Below are 19,315 nucleotides of genomic sequence, written 5' to 3' on the forward strand. Positions count from 1 at the left end.
GTCTGGTTTTGATTGGTGTATATGCTCCTCTTCAGGTGGAGCTGACTGGCAGCAGTGTGTTTGACTACATTCACCCAGCGGACCACGTTGAGATGGCTGAGCGGCTGGGAATCAGGCCGCACCTGCGGGCCGAGGCTGGCTGCCACACGGGGCCCGAGAGCGCTTCCAGCTCTGCATCCGCCTCGTCCCTTGCTGGTACCCCTGAACCTGGTACTTTTTTTCTTGTAATATATAAGCAGTTAGTTATTTCATGAATTCAATTAATGTGATTTCAGACAAATGAAACAGAATGGATATTTTTGTCTTCCACAGCGGCTCCATCTAGTCCTCATTCTCCTGCTGATGAGTCTCCAGACCGTGGCTTCTTCATCCGCATGAAGTCCACACTAACCAAAAGAGGCCTGCATGTCAAGTCTTCTGGATACAAGGTATCTGAGGGAATGATGTACCATTTTTAGATAAAAACATGACATCCACTGTCATGAATACTTTCATTTACCAGCTTGTTCTTTTGATGGTAAAATAACAAGCAGAACCTTGTCATTTTGTCTCGTGCTGCCAGTGTTTCATAGCGGCGTCAAGTTGGTCGTTTTTTGAACATTTTATGGTTGTGACCTTATTTTACACTGAACCACCTCGCATAACACAGTTTACTGCACTCTCTGTTGTAATACCAGAGCTGCTACTTTTATTTTTATTTTTACATAATTTATCATGTTCAATGTTTATTGTTGAATGTTAGATTTTGAGAGCTCTTTTTTCTTTTTCCCTCTTTACTTCATTAATGTCTCTCAGTTCATTAATCAATTGAAAATTCCAAAGGGATGTAGTAATTAGTTATCTTCCTGCAAATTGGGTTTGTGTGTGAATTAATCTACTCTGCTTGTCAGGTAATCCACGTGACAGGACGAATCCGCTGCCGCCCTGCACTTGTTCCAGGCGCCACGCGCTCAGTCCGTCGTCCGCTGGGCCTGGTCGCGCTGGCGCACACGCTCCCGCCCTCCACACTTAATGAAGTCCGCATGGAGAGCCACATGTTTGTCTTCCGAGTGAACATGGATCTGCAGATCACATATTGTGAGAACAGGTAAGGGGTTGTCTTTTTTCACGGCACAATTTTCAAGTGTGCAAAGTCTAGTGTTTTGGAGTGCACCCACATTCAAATGTTTCCTTGAGCTGGCAGAGGTCCCAGCCAGTTGGTGAGTTTTGAAGACACATCTACTTCTGTTTGGTTGACTAATTTTTATTTTTTTTTTTCATTCTGCATTGCTTCACAGGATCTCAGAGTATATGGATCTGACCCCAGCAGAGGTGGTGGGACATACCTGTTATCATTTCATCCATGTAGAAGACCTGGAAAATCTCCGGCAGAGCCATGAGGACTGTGAGTCAAATTCATATGCACATATAGTGAAGTGTTATTCATCCATGCCCCCCTTTATTCCTCACAGTATGTGAACTTGAGGGGGATGGAGGGCTTGGAAAGCCTGTTGAAGAGTCTAACTGTTCTGTTGCTGTAGGCGCCCTCTGCTGCCATCATCCTGAACTGCCAAACCAATAACAGGCTGTTTTTATTCTGTCCCTCTCCTCCTGCTCTACACCCTCTTTTCCCACCTTCCACCGGTCTCCCCATTAGTGCTAAGGAAAGGCCAGGTAGTGACGGGTTACTACCGTTGGCTGCAGAGGAGAGGAGGCTACCTGTGGATTCAGTCCACCGCCACTGTCTCCATCAACCATAAAGCCCCCCATGAACGCAACGTCATCTGGGTTAACTGTGTCCTGAGGTCAGTGGAGACACAGTCTGTTGTCAAAGAGTCCTGATTATGAGCCCAGTTTAGATATGCAGACACCACACTGTCTGTGTACAAAAGAGCCATAAAGGGATAGATGATGAAATGTGGTGGGATCATTGGAGGAGAGTTTCTCTGCTTCGAACGTGAGAAAACTAGTAAGAATAACTGACATCACAGCAAAGGACATCCCCTTTGTCTGTTAAAGCCCAAAGAATTGGTTGAATTAAGAAATTAGATATACATATGTACTCTATATTTGTATATATGTTTGCCAACTTGTGTAAATGTATTTTTTTTCTTTAAAAAAAAATCCAGTTATATTAATTAGTTGTTTGTATGTCCAGTCTTTGATCAAGTCAAAGTTTTGCAGTTTTTTAACCCTGACCCTTTCCACTGTACATCTTTAAAATGCTGATTTGATTCTCAAAAAAAAAGGCTGAAATAAGACATTTAAAATCCCCTCACTGTGGTTTTATACATACATTACACTTTAAATGTTGCCTTATTCTTGGATCAGTCTTTATATATTTACTACACAGACCTTTACAAAGCTTGCTTATATATGCACACACTGCACGCAGAATATGGAAAAATGCTCACTCAACAACAGAGCAATCAGACAAAAACAAGAGGAGTAGGCTGAATTTCAGTGCTAATTAGACTGAAGCTATATAATTAGTACAAATGGATGTCAGAATTTTAGGTCTGAATGGTGTTTTAGTTAATTAGTGCTGTAATTACAAGTGCTCATTAACTTCTCCAACAGCCTCCTCCTTGTCTGAGCTTAACTATGTATAGGTGGGCTGCTAAGTGGGGCATAGTGTGTGTCCGTGCATTTTTTTAATGTGTGTTTGTTTGTGAGTCTTGAAGGGTGGGGTCTGCTCAATGCGCCTATTTGCATGTGCTAATGCTTGCGCTTTTTGTGTTAAGGGCTGTTTGAGGGGTTTATGCGTGTTAGCTGAAGGTTATAGGGTGTGAGGCAGTTTGGCTATTGGAGGCTGTTATTAGGCTGATTATATGTTGTTTCCATCTCTAAGTATTATACAGCCAGGACAGCACTATTTTTTTCTCTTTTTAATGTAAGTGGCTTTAAGTGGTTGATGATCATTTGTGTATACATTTATTTTTTCTTCTTCCCTTTTCCATTTTCAAATCTTTCCATCCAGTCCAACAGAGTTGCCCGACACTCCCCTGGATCTGCTCCAGCTACCAGAAAGCATAAGATCGGAGCGACTTCGAGTTAGTTCGTCTCCCACTGACAGCTCCCCACAGATTCGAGGTACTGAACTTTACACATTACTATCTTCCCATGATATCTCCTGACAAATGCGAACACCTACGCGTGTGAACACCTTCTCTTCTCATTAAAATCTCTCTTCCTCTTCAGGCCCACAGCCAGTGAAGGGCTCAGTGGGAAAGAGTGACCCTGACACTAAAGGCAGAGAGAAATTCCCCACCACTGCCATCCCGTCAGAAGACAAGAGGAAGCGTCCTCTGAGGTCCGATCCTGAGGGTGCACCTCCCGAAAGCCGTCGCAGACTGGAGGAGCTCCGGCACACAGAGGAGGCGGTATCGGCCTCCTCCGACCTGGCAAGCGAAAGCGAGGGTGAGGACGATGAAGAGGCAGAGTGGGACCAGGGGGGAGACAGCGACAGATTGAAACAGGAAGACAGTGGGGGAGGAGGTAAACAGAGCAGAGGAGGAGACACCCCGACTAGAGGGGAGAGGGCAGGGAGGATGCACAACGGCCGGGCAGTTATCCAACAGCTGAAGAGTGTAGTGACCCCGTCTGCGTTGCCCGGCAGCCCCAGCATCAAGACTGAACATGAAGCCCTGACCACTGGAGGGCGCTGGGGATCACACACACAAGCCTCCTCCACTCATACACACACCTCCCAGCCTCAGCCGTCACACCCCCACACACCTGCCAGCAGTCTGAACGGCGACAGCCCCACCACCCCGATCCCCGACTCCTCATCCAGCAGTGAAACCCCGCCAAAAGGCTTGTTTACCCCTCCCTCCCCTGCTATGTCCCCTGCCATGTCTGTGTCCTCCCCGCTGCCCCGCGAGGAGAGGCCTGTGTCAGGAGTGGTCAGTCGCAGCAGTGGTGGTAGCACCGGTTCAGGTAACAGCCCCGACTTTGAGCTGCTCCAGAGACTGGCTGCAGGCGGTGCAGCAGGGCGGGTCCTCTTCCACCCCCTTGCTCTCGGCCCGCAGGGCCCTCAGAGCCTGTATGCCCCGAGCACTATCCGCTACGCACCACCTGAGCTACCCCCCTCTCACCACCACAGTGCGGGACACAGTGATGGCCTGCAGCTACGCTCAGACCACCACAAGGGACCCCCACCGGCCTTCTTCCCCCACCTACAGCGGCTGGCCGGCCTGCCACCCTTCAGTGGTTTCTCCCCATCTGACAGCCCTTTCTCCTCTGGCCTGTCTTTCTGTATGAACGGACTGAGGGGGGCTGCAGGGACGGAGGAGGACTGAGGCTTGCAGGGGGAGGAGGTGAGAGGTAAAAATAAAAATGAATGACTATGTGAAGTGACAGGACAGAAGGAGAGACGTTGAAAAGGGCAAGAGAGACAGAAAATGGCAGGACATTAAGCCTCTAAGGACGATACTAATTGGACAATGAGTTGAATAACTACGATGTGAAGCATGTGACAAGCTGCTGCCATAGGAATTTCCTGTGGACAAGTGACAGCAACTCTCAGAGAAAACGGGACATGGAAACTTTTGACTGGCTGTCCCTCAAGACTTTTCGTCTCCACAACAATAATGAACTCTGCTCTGTGTCTTTCTCTAGATGACTGTGTTGATTTATGTGTCTCTTCCACTCAGAGAAGCCATATTGTATATAAAGACAAAACCATGAAACCCCTCAGCTCACATCCTCGTTACCTTCACTCCAATTAACCCAATTAACCCTAAAACCAGAAGAAAGAGATGGACTCTTCTCTGTGGAGATGAAAGTGACTTTGGGATAAAAAGGTTTTTTTTTTATCGTTGCAGTATTATACAGAACATCTCTTACACTGTGCTCCAGATGATAATTTGATTTTAGGCTTTCCTTTAAAATAGATGGAGATAGCCTTTTGTTGTTTTGTATTAAGACTCAAAATAATAACAGAGAATTAAAAAAAAAAGCATTCATCTGTCAGCCATACTTAAAGCACACTGTTGGGACAAGAGTATGAGAAATGTAGTCCCAGACATTCCAGTATATATAAGGGAACAAAATGCAATGCAGGCAGGATGTGACTTCTCTTGTTTGATCATAAGATGGTAGTTTGTTGAAATAAGTGTTAATTACAGTATATTCTTTATGATGCTGCAGTTGTGTTTGTGTATGCAAGCCATATAATTGTTTTTTATGGTTTTTTATTTTATTTTTTTTGTTTTTTATAAGCTCAAACACATGGACAAAGGGTCTTAAATATGTCGTAACAGACGAAAATAGCATACTTTTTATTGGATGTACAATATCATCCGAATCCTTTTTTTTTTCTGTTTGTTTTTTAAAACTCTGAAATTGAGAATGTTTTAGGAGAGGAAATGGTGCTGGACAGAAGTGTTTTTGTCACCTGGACCTCTGTGTTTTTATGAGCACTTACTGAAATCTGTCCTGCGGTGAACTTGAAGCACTTCATGACTCGGACGTGTGATCCTGTTAAAACAGAAAAAAAGCAGAAGTGGTCACTAATATCATAGCCTAACTACAGCGGAGGGGAAAAGTGCTCATATAAAAAGGAAGGTCAATAAACAAACGACATGTTGTCAATAAAATATGACCATTAGAGGTCGATAAAGCAACAGAATTATTCATAGGCTTAATTAAATTCAATGATTTCTATTGGATATTAAGTTTTGAAAAGTGGAAATATGAAACACTTTAAATCTCTGCATCATACCGATCCGTTCCGATTCTTCTCAGGACTGAGAAAATAATTGTCTAGTTTTAGATTAGAACAGGTATTAAATGAGATACTCAAACAACTGAGAATTTTCATCCCAAAAACGTGATTAGAACTTGAAAAAGTGACCCTTTTTAATAAAACGCTGGCATCACTGCAGTCAGACGTACTATTAAGAACTTAGTAAAGTTTAACAATGATAAAAAGATTATATAAAAAAATTTTTCTAGCACTTTGGAATAAAGTATTTTAAACCAATCTATGAAATACATGGACGTTTATGTTGTCTGTTGAAGTCGATGGCACTTTTTTTTTTTTTTTTTTTCTTCTTTGCCTCTAAATTGAGATTATTGTCGATAGTCTGACCTGATGGTTCAGTTTATGTGGAAAACTGTTCATGTTCCTATGTCTAACGGGGAAAAAAAATTGTTTAGATCTGGTGTGTGCAACAAACCCGTCCTGTAGCTCTCACATACAGACGCTGTGGGTGTACGCGCACAAACGTGTTCTCGGGTGTTTACTGGTATAAAATGTGTGTATGAATGCGCGAGTGTGCGTTTACTTGTTTGTGGTTGTCTTTTGTTTTTGTTTTTTCTGTTGTTGTTGTCGTTAAATAATACAGCTAACCCCTTGCCCATCACTGTGAATCTAACATCATCCTCCCATGTTTGTGAATACTTCACCCAACCATCAAATGAAATGAACAAATGTAAAAATAAAAACTGTGATACAGATGATGATAATAAAAAATATTCCAGTAGAGGAGCACAACTCAAGCTTTTGTCGACTCGTTTCTTGTTCACGGGTGGATGAAAATTCAAGTTATTTGTTGCTCTTGATATCCGTTACGGCATGCATTGTATTGGAGCATTTCACAGGCATTTAGGTGCAGGGTTTCAATGCATGCCTTTGAATAACATACATTCGAATAACCCACTACAACCGCAACAAATTAGACAAAATCATAAGCGCGATAAATACAAAAATGTCTCTGCTACTGAAAATAGCTGTCCGTTTTGATATCACATTATCAACAGAGCAAGTGGACAATCTTGCTTGTTCCTCAGGTGGACAAAAACAATATTAATCCTTAATAAAAATCAGCATGTGGAGCAGGTGAGAGCGTCCCTGGCAGGACACAGTCGAGTGTTATGGATTGAGAAAAGACTTAGACATAAATTGATCTAAAATGAACACAAAAGAACAGAGAGTGCGTCTCACTTATCAGAGACTATATATGCGGGTGCGCGTCACATCACACGTGTGTGTCGATTGGTGTTTTTTTTGTCTGTGTGTCTGCGGGTGCGTGTGTGTGTGTGTGTGTGTGTGTGTGTGTGTGTGTGTGTGTGCGTGCGTGTGCGTGCATTTCTCTGAATTTGTGTGTGTTGTCTGAAGCAGCCCCAGGGAGGGGCTCTGACATTGAAGACGGGTTAAATCCTGTTTTACATTCAAGTGGCAGGCCCCAGTTCATTAGAGTGAGGATCATTCCTCCTCAAGACCAAAGGAAGCGCATACTAAACAAGAGCAGTTGTTGGGGAGAAAATGCCATTGTACGTGCAAAACCGTATGCACTGTATAGGAGGGTTTGTGTGTGTATGTGTGTGCGTGTGTGTGTGTGCGTGTGTGTGTGTGTGTGTGTGTGTGTGTGTGTGTGTGTGTGTGTGTGTGTGTGTGTGTGTGTGAGAGAGTGTGTGTGTGTGTGTGTGTGAGAGTGTTTGCTGATGAGCTGTGAGCAAGGCTGCAAAACAACCACTCCTCTTTATCTCATAACGTCTTTGTATAGTGAAGTAAAGGTGTGGCTTGTGCAATTGAAATCATTGTGCACTTTTCATGTGTATGTCTGTGCATGAGCATAAGTCATGACAGCCTTCCTGACTGTCTTCTACTCAGCCTGTCATTGAGTCACCCATACGCCCTCTCTGTCACTAACTGTGATGGCTTATCTTACCCCCTGAATTAGAGTCGTGCTCCCAGGGGAAATACCTCAGCACATGTAAATGGATTTGAAAGACTACAAAATAAAAAGGAAATTGATAGAGTAAAGGGATGGAGGGAGACATACAGACTTTTTATACCTCACCTTGATGACTCTTCCTCTCCTTATTCTTCCTCTTCTACTTTTACTGTTTTCATCTGTGTTATTGTTTCTCCGCACTCTTCTCTTTCTCCTCTCAGCCAGGAGAAGGCCAATCCATACTTAATGCCATTCTCAAGGCAGATCCTTTGATCCGTACATATGGCATTTAACACCTGAGAGCAGATTGAGCACCCTGCTCTCGAAATAAGCAGGAGGTTATGACTCCAACTTTCAGGGCTGAGAGTGAAGATGTGAAATTGAGGTTTGGAGATGCATGAGGCTAGACTTGGGCCGGCTGTGTTGTGGTTTCTATAGCTGCTCAGGGTCTGGGGTAGATGGTGTTTGTCAGTGAGGGCGCGTCTCCTGCCTCTGGGCACCCTGCCCTTTAGACGCGCCAGGCCTCAGGAGCCTCCTGCATGCCAAACAGACCTGTGCAGTGAGATGCAGCCACGGAGGAGAGGGGTGGAGAGGAGGGAGGGGAGGACAGGCGAACGTGAGGTGGAGTCCAGAAAGAGAGGACTCCAGGGTGAAAGGGTAGAGGAGGATCTGAGGGAGAGAGCCGAGAGGAGCTCAAGGGGGAGGAGGTGGGGTGACGGTCACACTGCAGCAGCCATCCAGTCGCACCCTGCATGTGAAACACAACTGCACTGAAACGCCTTGGGAATCAGTGAAGGAGAGGGGAGGAGAGGAAGAGAGGGTGACTCTGAGGTGAGTCTCGACAGCAACACTGTGTGTCGATGGCCGGGAGATATCACAGACCTTCGCCCCATCCTAGTCAAAGATAGTTATCACAGACAAAGCCTTGCCATCACAACATTCCCACACACACAACAACCACATGCTGCTACATCCAGCTCATATACATGCGTGCTCATGAGCAGCTCATTAGAAGAATTATGCATGTACAGCAAGCGCAGTTTGTACATCTTTTGACTCTCACTGGTGGGAGACTAACTACTGACTCTGACAACACTAACACATTATAATTGGAATGTTTGCATAATCTTGGAAAATGTGACTACCTATTCTGGGGCAATGATTAAGGTAGTCTGTTTCTTGTTATTTAGAAGACAGCTGCTCGTTTTGTCTCCATTTTCCACCAGAGTATTTGTAGGTATTTATGCATGGGGTGTGTTTTCTTTGTGCGTATTTCAAACTCCCATTGTGTCTCATTTCCTTATGGTGGAGACGCTCAAGTCCCGTCTTAAGTAGCTTTTTCTTTAATCAAAATTGGGGAACATCCCCTAATGTTACATGTACTTTGATGGGTGTTATTGAGGATAATGACACTAGTTTTAAACCCACTATAGACCACAAACAGGCCAAAGGAACGCTTGACAAAGTAAAAAGAAAAGAGGAAAAGAGGAGTTTCTTTAACTCCAATTTACGGCTGGCTGTGAGACAGAGATTTGAAACAGCCTATTGGGAAATGCATATTTTTTAAGATAAAAGAAAGCCGTTACCTGAATAAACACAAGATGAAATCTCTGAGTGCTGAAAACTCTCAGCAGAGGCTTGGATGGATCTATTAGTGGGACTGTGGATGAATTAAGCAGCGGGTTTTATTTTCAGGCTCACATTTGACGCATCAGTCTGCATTCAATTAATACATTTTTGATCAATCTGCTGATAGTTTTCTCAGTTAATTGGCTTGCTGAGTTTGTGAAAATTATTGAGACCGTCCCAAAGCTCAAAGTAGGATGATTGTGATGGTTGCTTTGTCCACAGAACACTTTTAAATGATGAAATTCATTAGGAAAACAAAAAAAAAAAGGTTGGAAAGGAGAAATGTTAAACTATTTTGCACTATTTTCAAAAATAGTTCTGAATTCATTTCTCAGTCGGTATTAAGGGTCTTTCAGTTGTACATTTAAATGCAGTTAAATCTAAGACAAAGCTAAATGTTTCAAACATTTTACACTTAATTTACTTAAATTAAGTCACTTACAATAGTGTTCTCTGAAATAAGGAAGCCAAGAGAGGCCATGCTTATTTTATTAATTCTCTTTTTTAATTAGATCATATTTCCATACCGTGAGTTAATTATCTCATTATCTCAAGATAGCAAAGCTAGCTGGGTAGGGATAATGGGTTAATTATGACATTATCTGGAGATAACAATTGAATTGAATTGAATATTACTTTATTAATCTCAAAGGGGGAAATTATCTTTGCAGCAAAAAGATCAATAACAGATATTAGTTGTTCGTCCTTTAAAAAGAAAAAATCTTGTGTGTAAAGTTGTTACTGTAGGCAAGAATGACCTCCAACCTCTGTTGCAGTGGAGCTGAAGAAGCCTCTCACAAGGCTGGTTAAATCCACGTTATCTCGAGATCACAAGCCTTGTTTTCCAGTGATAATGGGTTAATATGTGTTTTGGTAGCTCGGCCCAGTGAAGTTAGTTTTCCAGTCACCGCAAACAAGCGGGATCGCCAGAAGCTCAGCTACTGGCTGAAAGCGTATCAGGGTTGGTTAAACTCTTATCTGTTCCCACAGACGCTGTCTGTACATAGGAGCAGACATTTACTAAACTCAGTGCAGCCAATAGAATTACACATACATCCCTTGAATGACTGTTGTACGCCCTTCCTGCCGTGGCAGTGACAATGTGCGATGAAGATTTCTCAAGAAACCAAAGCATGTATATGAATGAATAATCAACTCGTTATCTCAAGATAACAACATCAAAATATGAGCCAAGGCCCATCTCTGCTTCTGTACTGAAGTCATAAAAGCTCGATAACCCTACATACTCAAGTAAATTATTTGTACCCTAGTTTAGTTCATAATAGCAGAGCTTAAGCAAAACTGATGTTTCATTACTGCCTGCCGAATCCCTTTCAGCCCCTCTCGTTGCCTATCTTTTTATTGATTGCATGCTAATTTGGAACACAGTATAAAGCTCATTCACAGAAACGACAGCCAATTTAAAAATCTTAGCTCATGTTAGCCACAGGCAAATGCAAAAGTCAACATTATATCATTAAAAAAAAAAAAAAAACTTTCAACTTCCTCGAACTGTTTTGACCTCAAATAGCCCTATGCTCAACCAGAATTACTTCAGGCAGTTGACTGATCTTATAATAAGCCTTTAGGAGTCAGCATTATATCTTTAGACCGGACACAGTGTGACACTGAAACTTGTCACGAGTTGCGTTCTCAGCAGCGCAATTAAACCAATTCATTTCAAGTCAATAAGCTCTCAAACGGCTCTTCAGAGGTCACATTTGCATTTGAAGACACTTCAAATTAACCTTTTCTTACATACTTTCAGGCAGTGACATAAATGGTGCATCTGCTTTGGGCACATGCAACCACCTCTACATGTTGTCTCACATCATGTCATCAATCAGACCGGTTGAAACTTATCCTCAAGCTTTTAATACCCTGAAAAGCATTTAATAGTCTAAGAAGCAAAGCTCTTTTTGGTAAAAGCTGCAAATACTGCAAATAATTTCAAACTCATGTCTGAAACTTTTCGTGGGGATCATCACTGGAAAGCACAAAAGGAAGCTTTGACTCAGAACAGATTTCCACTGGCTTTATTACTGTATTAACAGTGTGGATTGAAAGTGATGCACAAAAGAAGAAAAAGTAAACAATAGCGATCCCCATTTCCACACACAAACTCAGTATCCCCGACTTTTTACAATCATTTAGACAGAAACGATGGCGATTAACCTGAATGCTTGAAATTCACTCCAAAGGTTTATGCTTACACTTTGGTACCGCACATGGATATCAACAATACAGAACTCAATATTGCATCACAGAAAAATAAACTGTGAAAAAATATTCCTTGCTTGCAAAAGTTCTGTTTATAATTATAAAGACAAACAAAAGTGCCATTGTAAAAGCAAAATGTAAAGAAGAAAAAAAGTGTAAAAAGAAAGCCCTGTGTTTTTTCTTTTTGTTTGATTAAAACAAGACAAGACATTTGAACAAAGACACTGAATGTAAAATGAACAAAATAAGACCAAATAAGCTGATAAGACAAACCGCCTCCAACAACACTTGGCTGAGGAGAGTGAATGCATGAAGTGCCACAGAGATGCGAGAATGTAAAAAAATAATAATAAAAAGGAATCGAGACAGCTTTCAGACAGATTGATAATGTGAGTGACGCAGCACTGGATACACAGCATTACAAAAGGAAAAGGGAAAAAAAAGAAGCTGATTATTCATCAAAACAGTTCAACTCGAAAATTATCTGCAGTTTTCAGCACGTTCTCTGACCAGTTTTCCAAAAGGTCGAAAAAGTCTTTCTTCACCTGAATAATAATCTTAATAACAATAGATAACAGATTCGCATCTTTCGACACACACACACGCACACGCAGTCTGCAAATGAACATGCAGGCTGTTTGCACACACATAAGACTGAAACATAAACCTACGATCAGAGCAGCACACACGCATTCACGCACACACGCATCTTTCCGCTCTCCATTCCTTTAAGACCTCTACTTGTTCTGCCCCTTGCTATCACTGTCCTCTGTGTCGTGGGAGCCGTGGGAGCCGTGGGAGCCGTGGGAGCCGCGGTAGCCCCGGTGCTCGCGCCTCTCCCGGCACTCTCGGCACTCTCCGTCTTCCTCTCCCTCCTCGTCCTCGTGGATGATCTCCACCTCCAGCCGGCCGATGTAGAGCGATACAGCGCAGAGCCAGAAGAGGGCGACGCTGCTCACCACGGCTCCTTGGAGCAGCAAGGCTGGCACGGACAGCAGCATCAGCCTCCGCAGGGCAAAAAGGCTGCCGATGTACGAGGCGCCACCAAACGACACACACATGCCTCCCAGGATAAAGAAGGCTGAGGGAAAAAAAAAACAGATTGACGGGGTATTATTGTAATGACCTGATTAACTCACTGAGCTTAAATCTGGGACGCAGACAGCTGGATCTACTCCTTCTCTTAATTAGTCAGATGGAAAAGGTTTATTTTCTTTTCTGGTTTCCTTTTAAGATCCTTAAAAATGACAAGCTGTGCCCAAAGGATAAAAAAAAAGGCACGCAGTAGCTTCCAATCTGACATAAATAACATGTAATCATTTATTAATATCGCTACACTCTTTACTTGATCGTGGCTGCTAAGTTTTGTTTGTCAGGGTTTTTCAAAGATTCATTTCCATCGGATGCCAATCAATGCCAATTAAATTATTTAAAGTAGGTGTATGGGCAACATGGCATCTCAGGTAACCATGCCGATGGTTACGACTGGATATGAAGGACCTTGACTTCATTTTGCTCTGTCTGTTGCAGAAATCCTTGTGAAATTATTCATTTCAGAGCTGCTGTATCAAAGCAAATGTCCAATACAAGGTTCTCTTTGAAATCGACATTTTCTATGAGAATCATTTCTTTTTCTAAAGCAAACGCAGCTTTCTCATTTCTCTCATCGTATCATATGCACTGATTTTAAAGAACTTATACAGCAGCCTTTTAGTTATTGCTCCCCATTTTAAAAAAAAAAAAAAAAAAAAAAAAAAAGAGTTGACCCTTATTGAAAAGTCAATAAAAACAGAGATTTGCAAACATTTTGAATTGGATTAAAAGCTCCAAACAGCAGGACTCTATATGTGAATAACAAATTGAGTTCTGAGTGGAACGGGTTTTCCAACTGCTGCTTTGACAGGATCACAGCAGTCCAACGTTATTTCATAGCACTGACGTGATAAGTTTCATGCTGGCTGTGCTGCAGACTCTTATGAGGCGTAATGTGGCCTTTTGAGTGGCCTTTCCTGAAAAAGCTGTTTGGATATCAGTACATGTTATCTTATTTGTCTTTCAGCATTTGTGCAATATTCATAAATGTCCGAGTTCCCCATATCAGGTGCACTAACGCACTCTCAAACCTTCAGAGAAGTTGGCTTTTTTAGCTGTGTGCTGATATCAAGAGGCAAGAGGATGTAGCATCCATGATATGTCCAATTTTTAAAAAACAATATATATATATACATACACGTGGAATATATAATTTGGGGTTTTAATGATTGCAAATCATTCGGTTCCATTTTGGCTTTCACAGCTTTCCAATTTGATGGAAAACAGGGATGTTAATCTGAATCGCAGGCAACTGCTTATTATCACATCACCACACTTGCAATTCGCAGAGTTTGTTTGCGCCTCTGCTGCACATAAAGAAAAAAAAAAGTTCAATTTGAGGAGCTTTTACCATATCCGGCTTCTCGTCCAACTTCACTCTGGACAAATGCGATGACTCCGATCCCAGTCGCCAACAGGCCGTTCCTGAACCATGACAGGAATCCTGAAAAACAATGGAAGCCACATATAAACTGTGGCGGGAACAGAACAGACGGCACAGCTGCAGTTGCAACCTGCTGGAGTTAGCAAATGCTGTTCACTAAATGTCAATTTCACAGAATCTGATCAAAAATCCATCACGAAACTCACCACAGCCTAACAACATCTCAGCTTACCCGCTGTCAGCAGTTATGAAAGCGGGACATAAACACACACACGTGCATATATCGCAAACCCCTGAATGAGAAGTCAATCCCACTTCCTTGTTCAAACTGGCTGGAGATTCAAGCGCTTTGCAATTTCATGTGAAAGCTGAATCTGACTAAACAGGAGAGGCGTTCCTCGTGGCTGTTAGGGTAGAATCACACAGGAGCGCCGTGATGTCACCAATTTTTAGTCCTTCAAGCTAAGTTCAAGATAACTAAGAAAGGATTCTCAGTTCCACCCCGTCTCCTCAGTGAAATGTATGATTTCATCCCATCCTGCCAAAGGTCTGACTGCATCACGAGACCGTGGAGGGTCGAGTCCCACAGGAACTCAATGATGTCCCCAATGTTTTAAGATAAAGGTGACAAAGTGATGAGACAGTAGTCCCAGTGTCTCGTCCTTAAAGTTAAGTTCAACATAACTCAAAGATAAGTGGGGGGACATCAGCCGTCTGTACAAACACACAAGAAAGGTTGATTAAAGTAAAAACGTCTGGGGTGTGATGGAATTAGCAAGGGTTTTGGACACTTAAAACAAACAAAAACACTTTAAGGTATCCATTAAGGTATCCTGTCATGATGAATTTTCACAAAGAGTTTTCATCTCAGCATTAAGAAGCATTTTGCCAGAACAGGAGAAGAAATCGATACAATTATTGTCCCTTCTACAAGGTAACGAGCTTTAACAAAACTGAGTGTGGCACTGCTAATTATTGTGTTACATTTGACATTATTTTGGTTTTGTTTCCACCCGATGTAACAAACAAATGAACCCTGCTTTAGTTTGAGGCAGCATCCATGCTCTCTTGTGGCTGCGCACTGTGCGCGCCGGGCTAAAGGGGGAAAAGTCCACAGACGTGAAGGCTGGGATCGGTTCAAATGACGAAACCCGCGGTGCTGATAAGATGCAGGGCAGCTACACAGGTGGCCCTGAGGTGAGACTCAATAACGTGAAGAAACGCGGCGGTTCATATCACAATCTGAAACTGTGTCGTTACAAAAATAAATAAATAAATAAATAAATAAATAAATAAATAAATAAAATGCTTCGCAAAACACCATAAGAGTCACTACAGAACGACAACGAAACACGACGACGTGTCAACGACAAGCGGAAGAGAGGATGCTTGGAAGAACCGGGTCAGTTCCACCTCGAATCCTCTGTGAAATGTTCCGCTTTGATCTTATTCTCATTCTGTGAAAAGTCACTCGTGAACATGGCACAGCGACAGGATACGATATCAACCTGTCGCCAGTGACTTGGACTCTCTTGGACACCAATCACAAGTAAGAAATGAGTGAAATGTTGTGCTTTTTGTAAAGCGTTGTAGTGTTTTGTGAAATATCATCAAATATCAAATTATTCTTCATGAAATGTATTTTCTGCTTTACGCCTCAGTGTCATTGTGGCACGCCGATCCTTTCACTGAATGAGCTGCACAAAGTTAAATAGAAATAACACAAATCTGTACATTTCATCAGCACCACACTGCGCCACTCTAATGTCTCACTGTTGCTGAGCGTGAGCTCAAACCCAAACCAAAGTGGACGACTTTATACCAATTACGATCTGGAGATGGTGGAGAGAACAGGGCCAAAACGCAGACAGCAAGCTGGTGGCTCATGGGAAACTCAACTGGAAGTTTATTAAAAAATTAAAAATACATTTTTATAAATAAATAAATACATAACAAACCAGACGAGTGACGAACGGAACCAAAGAAAGCCACCAAGAAGACAGCGATGGAGAGGCTGTGACGGTGACTAAGATGAACCAAGGAGCAGAAATACTGCAGGGAACCGACCTCAGACAAAAGCGAGCATAACAACAACAAGCCGCAAGAGGGACGAGAAACAAAAGGGCAAACCAAGAACGGACCAATACAAACAGAGAATAAACCCTCATTCATACCAGTAACTCAAAGTACTCAAGCAAAAACAAAATACAGAAAAACCAAGACAAGAAAAAAAACAAATCCAAAGTCAGAAAATTCACAAACCCCAGCATAACTGAAACAGCAGTCTGCCAGTTACACGTCTCATCTCTGGAGAGCTACAACTGAGGGCACTTTCACATCATCACCACCCACTGAAAGTCCAACTTTAGTCCATAAAGATGAAGCGGTTACAGGCAAACTTTCATTTGAAGCGTCAAAAGCGTGTTCTTTCACCACTGACTTGGATGTAACCAGGGAGGCGATATGCAAACCACCGTGTCAACCTGTGGGGGACACTGACAGGTTTACAGCCTTTGTAGGGGTGCTCGGGTTTGTCTGATGTCAGCACCCCCCGGAAAGAAGTCGGTCTATTACCATCAAACCACTAATACAATGTTAGAAATGAAGCTACAGCTACAGGTGAGAAACAGCGTATGTGTCAATGTGCTTATTGTCATGTTTGAGTTACAACAGCCAGCTCAGAGAATCCTGACAATTACTGTGACTCCAGAGTTACACCACAGCCTGTATGTAACTGTATGCACAGCCTATGAGCTAAACTTTGGGAAAATGCACATTTCTCATTCTGCCAGATTGAGGATTTATGTGAGAAAGAGAGAACAAGCAGTCCAAACCACACCGGCCTACACAGATACCCGCGTTGGCTCCTAGTCTCAGGATTAATAGTTGACCTATAAGAGGAAACGCATTTATGAACGGGTCGGACGTGTTCAGCAGGAAGTCGCTGAATACACACTTGTGAGAACAATCATATCAGATTGACCTCGCGTGGACTCAACCTGAAGACACCACTTCTGAAGTCTCAGCTGAGTCGCTTCAAAAAGAAGCCCTCAGCTGTTTGGTTTCCCGGTTTTATTCCAGCCAGTCACTCCTCAATCCGAATAGTCGCTCAGCTTTCTGATCACGTTGGGTAAAGGTGATGCTTTCCTCATTACAACTGTGCCGTAAAGGGCACGTCGGCAGAGAATTCAGAAAGTGGGATTCATTTCCACGCTCGTCTGTTCTTTTTGGATGAATTTTCTGAACATTCCGCCTCTCGCTCAGCTGTAAAGATTACAGCCGCGGCCCGTTTTAACGACAGCTGCATCTCACAAAGCACATCTCATAGTTTGATGCGGCGGTCTGTTCCCACTGTTTGTGCATTTCTCTTCATATCTGCTGCTGATCTTTTTGATGCTGATGATGTATATTTACACCCGTTAATTATTCATTAAAACACTAACAAAAAAAAACAAAAAACACTCCAAACTGACTCATTGGGTCACATGAAATGAATGTAGTGTACAGTATCTTTTTGAATAGACAATAAAAGTGCTGGAGGACTTTGGAAGCAGTTTTCCCGCTTGGTAGTAGTAATTACTGCTAATTTGCTCAGACTATCCCTGTTATAAACTACCATACACAGAAAATGACCATTCTTATCCAACGAAAACGTGCAATTTAGCACAAAGGGAAAAACTGTTTTTGCAAAGCAGCGTCTTCAACTCACATCCACATTAGAGGCTGAGCACCCACAAATCTCTGACCTGGGATCAGAGCCTAAAGTTCTCCCCAACACAACACAATCCTACACAGCAGGTACGGGTGCATCAATGGGCTTTATGCTTTTAATACACTCAAAAGGTGCAGTGGAATTACCTGTTTCATGAGACTTTCTCAGCATCTGGAAGTATTTGGGGGGAAAAGAAAGGAATCTGTCAGCGTCAAAAACACAATTTAGCCTCAGAGGAGAAACCAAAGAAAAGACAAAAAGCTGAAATAAAGCGCTTTTTGCTTTTAATACACAGCATGTCTGTCTGGAGAGAACCTACCAAAGCGTCCGCCTTGTCGAGGTCTGTGAGCTGGTATTGCTGCGGCTGCTCCGGCCCCCGGCTCTTCCCCCACGGCCCATTCTCCCCGACCCGCTGTCGAGCCGACCCGTGCAGCCTCCTCAGCGGGGCCCCGGCGAACGGAAGCCGGCCCAGCCTCACTACCCGCGCGAAGTGGCTCGCGGCCCGCGGCAGCTGCCTTCTCAGAAACAAACTCAGAAAAGCCATCACATCACTAGTGCCAGCAAGCTAAAAACATATATATGTAGGCTCAAAGCAGAAAACACAACACGGCCTCTGCATGCCCTCTGAACTCTCACGTGGTCAACGTGAACCCGGAAAAGTCTCCGTGAAAGGTGGGAAGGATTAACACAGCGCCACCTGCGCCAAGATGAGAAACAAATACAACTTGAATGTACATAGCCCCGATTTAGATATACTGTTGACTGCAGCTTAGTTTTAGTTTTTGTTTAATTTTCTCATTTTTCTTTGTATCGAAATTCCTCCTCAGTTTCAAACAGTTCCGAGAAACTAGTGTGGCAAAATATGCAACTATATAATTTCACCACACGAGGGCGCCAAAGGACAAAATGACAAAAAAAAAAACCTTGTCAGATTTGTCTGACTCCCAGCACAAACAGCCAACAATTTGAATTGTTTTCAAGTCAATAATATAATTATTTGAATTACAAAGGCAAATTGATATTGGCAAGGAAAAAAAAAAGAAAAAAGGAAGAAAAGACAAAATATGCTAGAAACAAATAAGTATAATGTAGATCAATGATAATAATCTTCAACATACAAGCGGTAATCTTGTGTTGAACTAAAAAATGTGGAGCTGTGGAGTCAACACTAAAAGACTCACATGTATTATCATTAGAAAAGTCTGACAAATCATCATGCAAGAGAGGCCCGAGGGACTCAGGCTGCAGATTGCTTCATTCAGCCTGATTCCTTGAGCTGCGTCATGTCCTGTTAGATATGAAGTTATGACAAAGAATGACAAGGACCTTATTGGGAAATTGATATGGATCATCCAGAGTTAGGAGGATCTCCATAATGAATTTTAACTAAATTAAAAGGTTATAATAAATATGTGCAGACACAAGCGGTGTAGCTGCACTAATTAGGGTATTAACTTCTATCCATTATGGACTGCCTAATAATTTCAAACTCAATCCTTAATCATAAAATAATTATTCCTAATGCTTATTTCAGTTCACACTTTACCCCCCCCCCCTTAATAAGGACCCCAGAAATGATAATTTGCCTCATTAGGATGGTGCTTTGGTCGCCAGTAC

The 19,315-nt window shown here is 42.6% G+C and overlaps 2 protein-coding genes across 2 annotated transcripts in view; one reads left to right on the forward strand and one right to left on the reverse strand.

Annotated features, from left to right (window-relative positions):
- Positions 1-6,469, forward strand: part of npas1 (neuronal PAS domain protein 1) — a 44,533-nt gene extending 38,064 nt beyond the window's left edge. The window contains exons 6-12 of the mRNA XM_075473420.1: positions 36-210; positions 313-428; positions 891-1,087; positions 1,278-1,384; positions 1,637-1,784; positions 2,960-3,072; positions 3,181-6,469. Of these exons, the coding sequence (XP_075329535.1) occupies positions 36-210; positions 313-428; positions 891-1,087; positions 1,278-1,384; positions 1,637-1,784; positions 2,960-3,072; positions 3,181-4,280 (1,956 nt within the window). The 3' untranslated portion in view covers positions 4,281-6,469. The remainder of the gene's footprint in view (positions 1-35; positions 211-312; positions 429-890; positions 1,088-1,277; positions 1,385-1,636; positions 1,785-2,959; positions 3,073-3,180) is intronic.
- A 4,841-nt stretch (positions 6,470-11,310) lies between these two features.
- On the reverse strand, positions 11,311-18,345 carry tmem160 (transmembrane protein 160). Its single transcript, XM_075474397.1, has 4 exons — positions 18,018-18,345; positions 17,845-17,869; positions 13,954-14,046; positions 11,311-12,591 (listed from the first exon to the last, which is right to left on the reverse strand). Exons 1-4 carry the CDS (start codon positions 18,240-18,242, stop codon positions 12,248-12,250), a joined length of 687 nt encoding a protein of 228 aa, XP_075330512.1. The 5' UTR covers positions 18,243-18,345; the 3' UTR covers positions 11,311-12,247.
- Positions 18,346-19,315: the final 970 nt, after the last annotated feature.

This window comes from Odontesthes bonariensis, chromosome 9, assembly GCF_027942865.1.
Source record: "Odontesthes bonariensis isolate fOdoBon6 chromosome 9, fOdoBon6.hap1, whole genome shotgun sequence".
Lineage (NCBI taxonomy): Eukaryota > Metazoa > Chordata > Actinopteri > Atheriniformes > Atherinopsidae > Odontesthes > Odontesthes bonariensis.

What these genes read in the sequence shown, in the direction of transcription:
- tmem160 (XM_075474397.1), bottom strand. Translation starts at nt 18,242, where the DNA reads ATGGCTTTTCTGAGTTTGTTTCTGAGAAGGCAGCTGCCGCGGGCCGCG. An exon ending in GAGAAAGTCTCATGAAACAG is followed by an intron (nt 14,047 to 17,844) that starts GTAATTCCACTG and finishes ATTGTTTTTCAG; the next exon opens with GATTCCTGTCATGGTTCAGG. An exon ending in TGGACGAGAAGCCGGATATG is followed by an intron (nt 12,592 to 13,953) that starts GTAAAAGCTCCT and finishes TTTTTCCCTCAG; the next exon opens with CCTTCTTTATCCTGGGAGGC.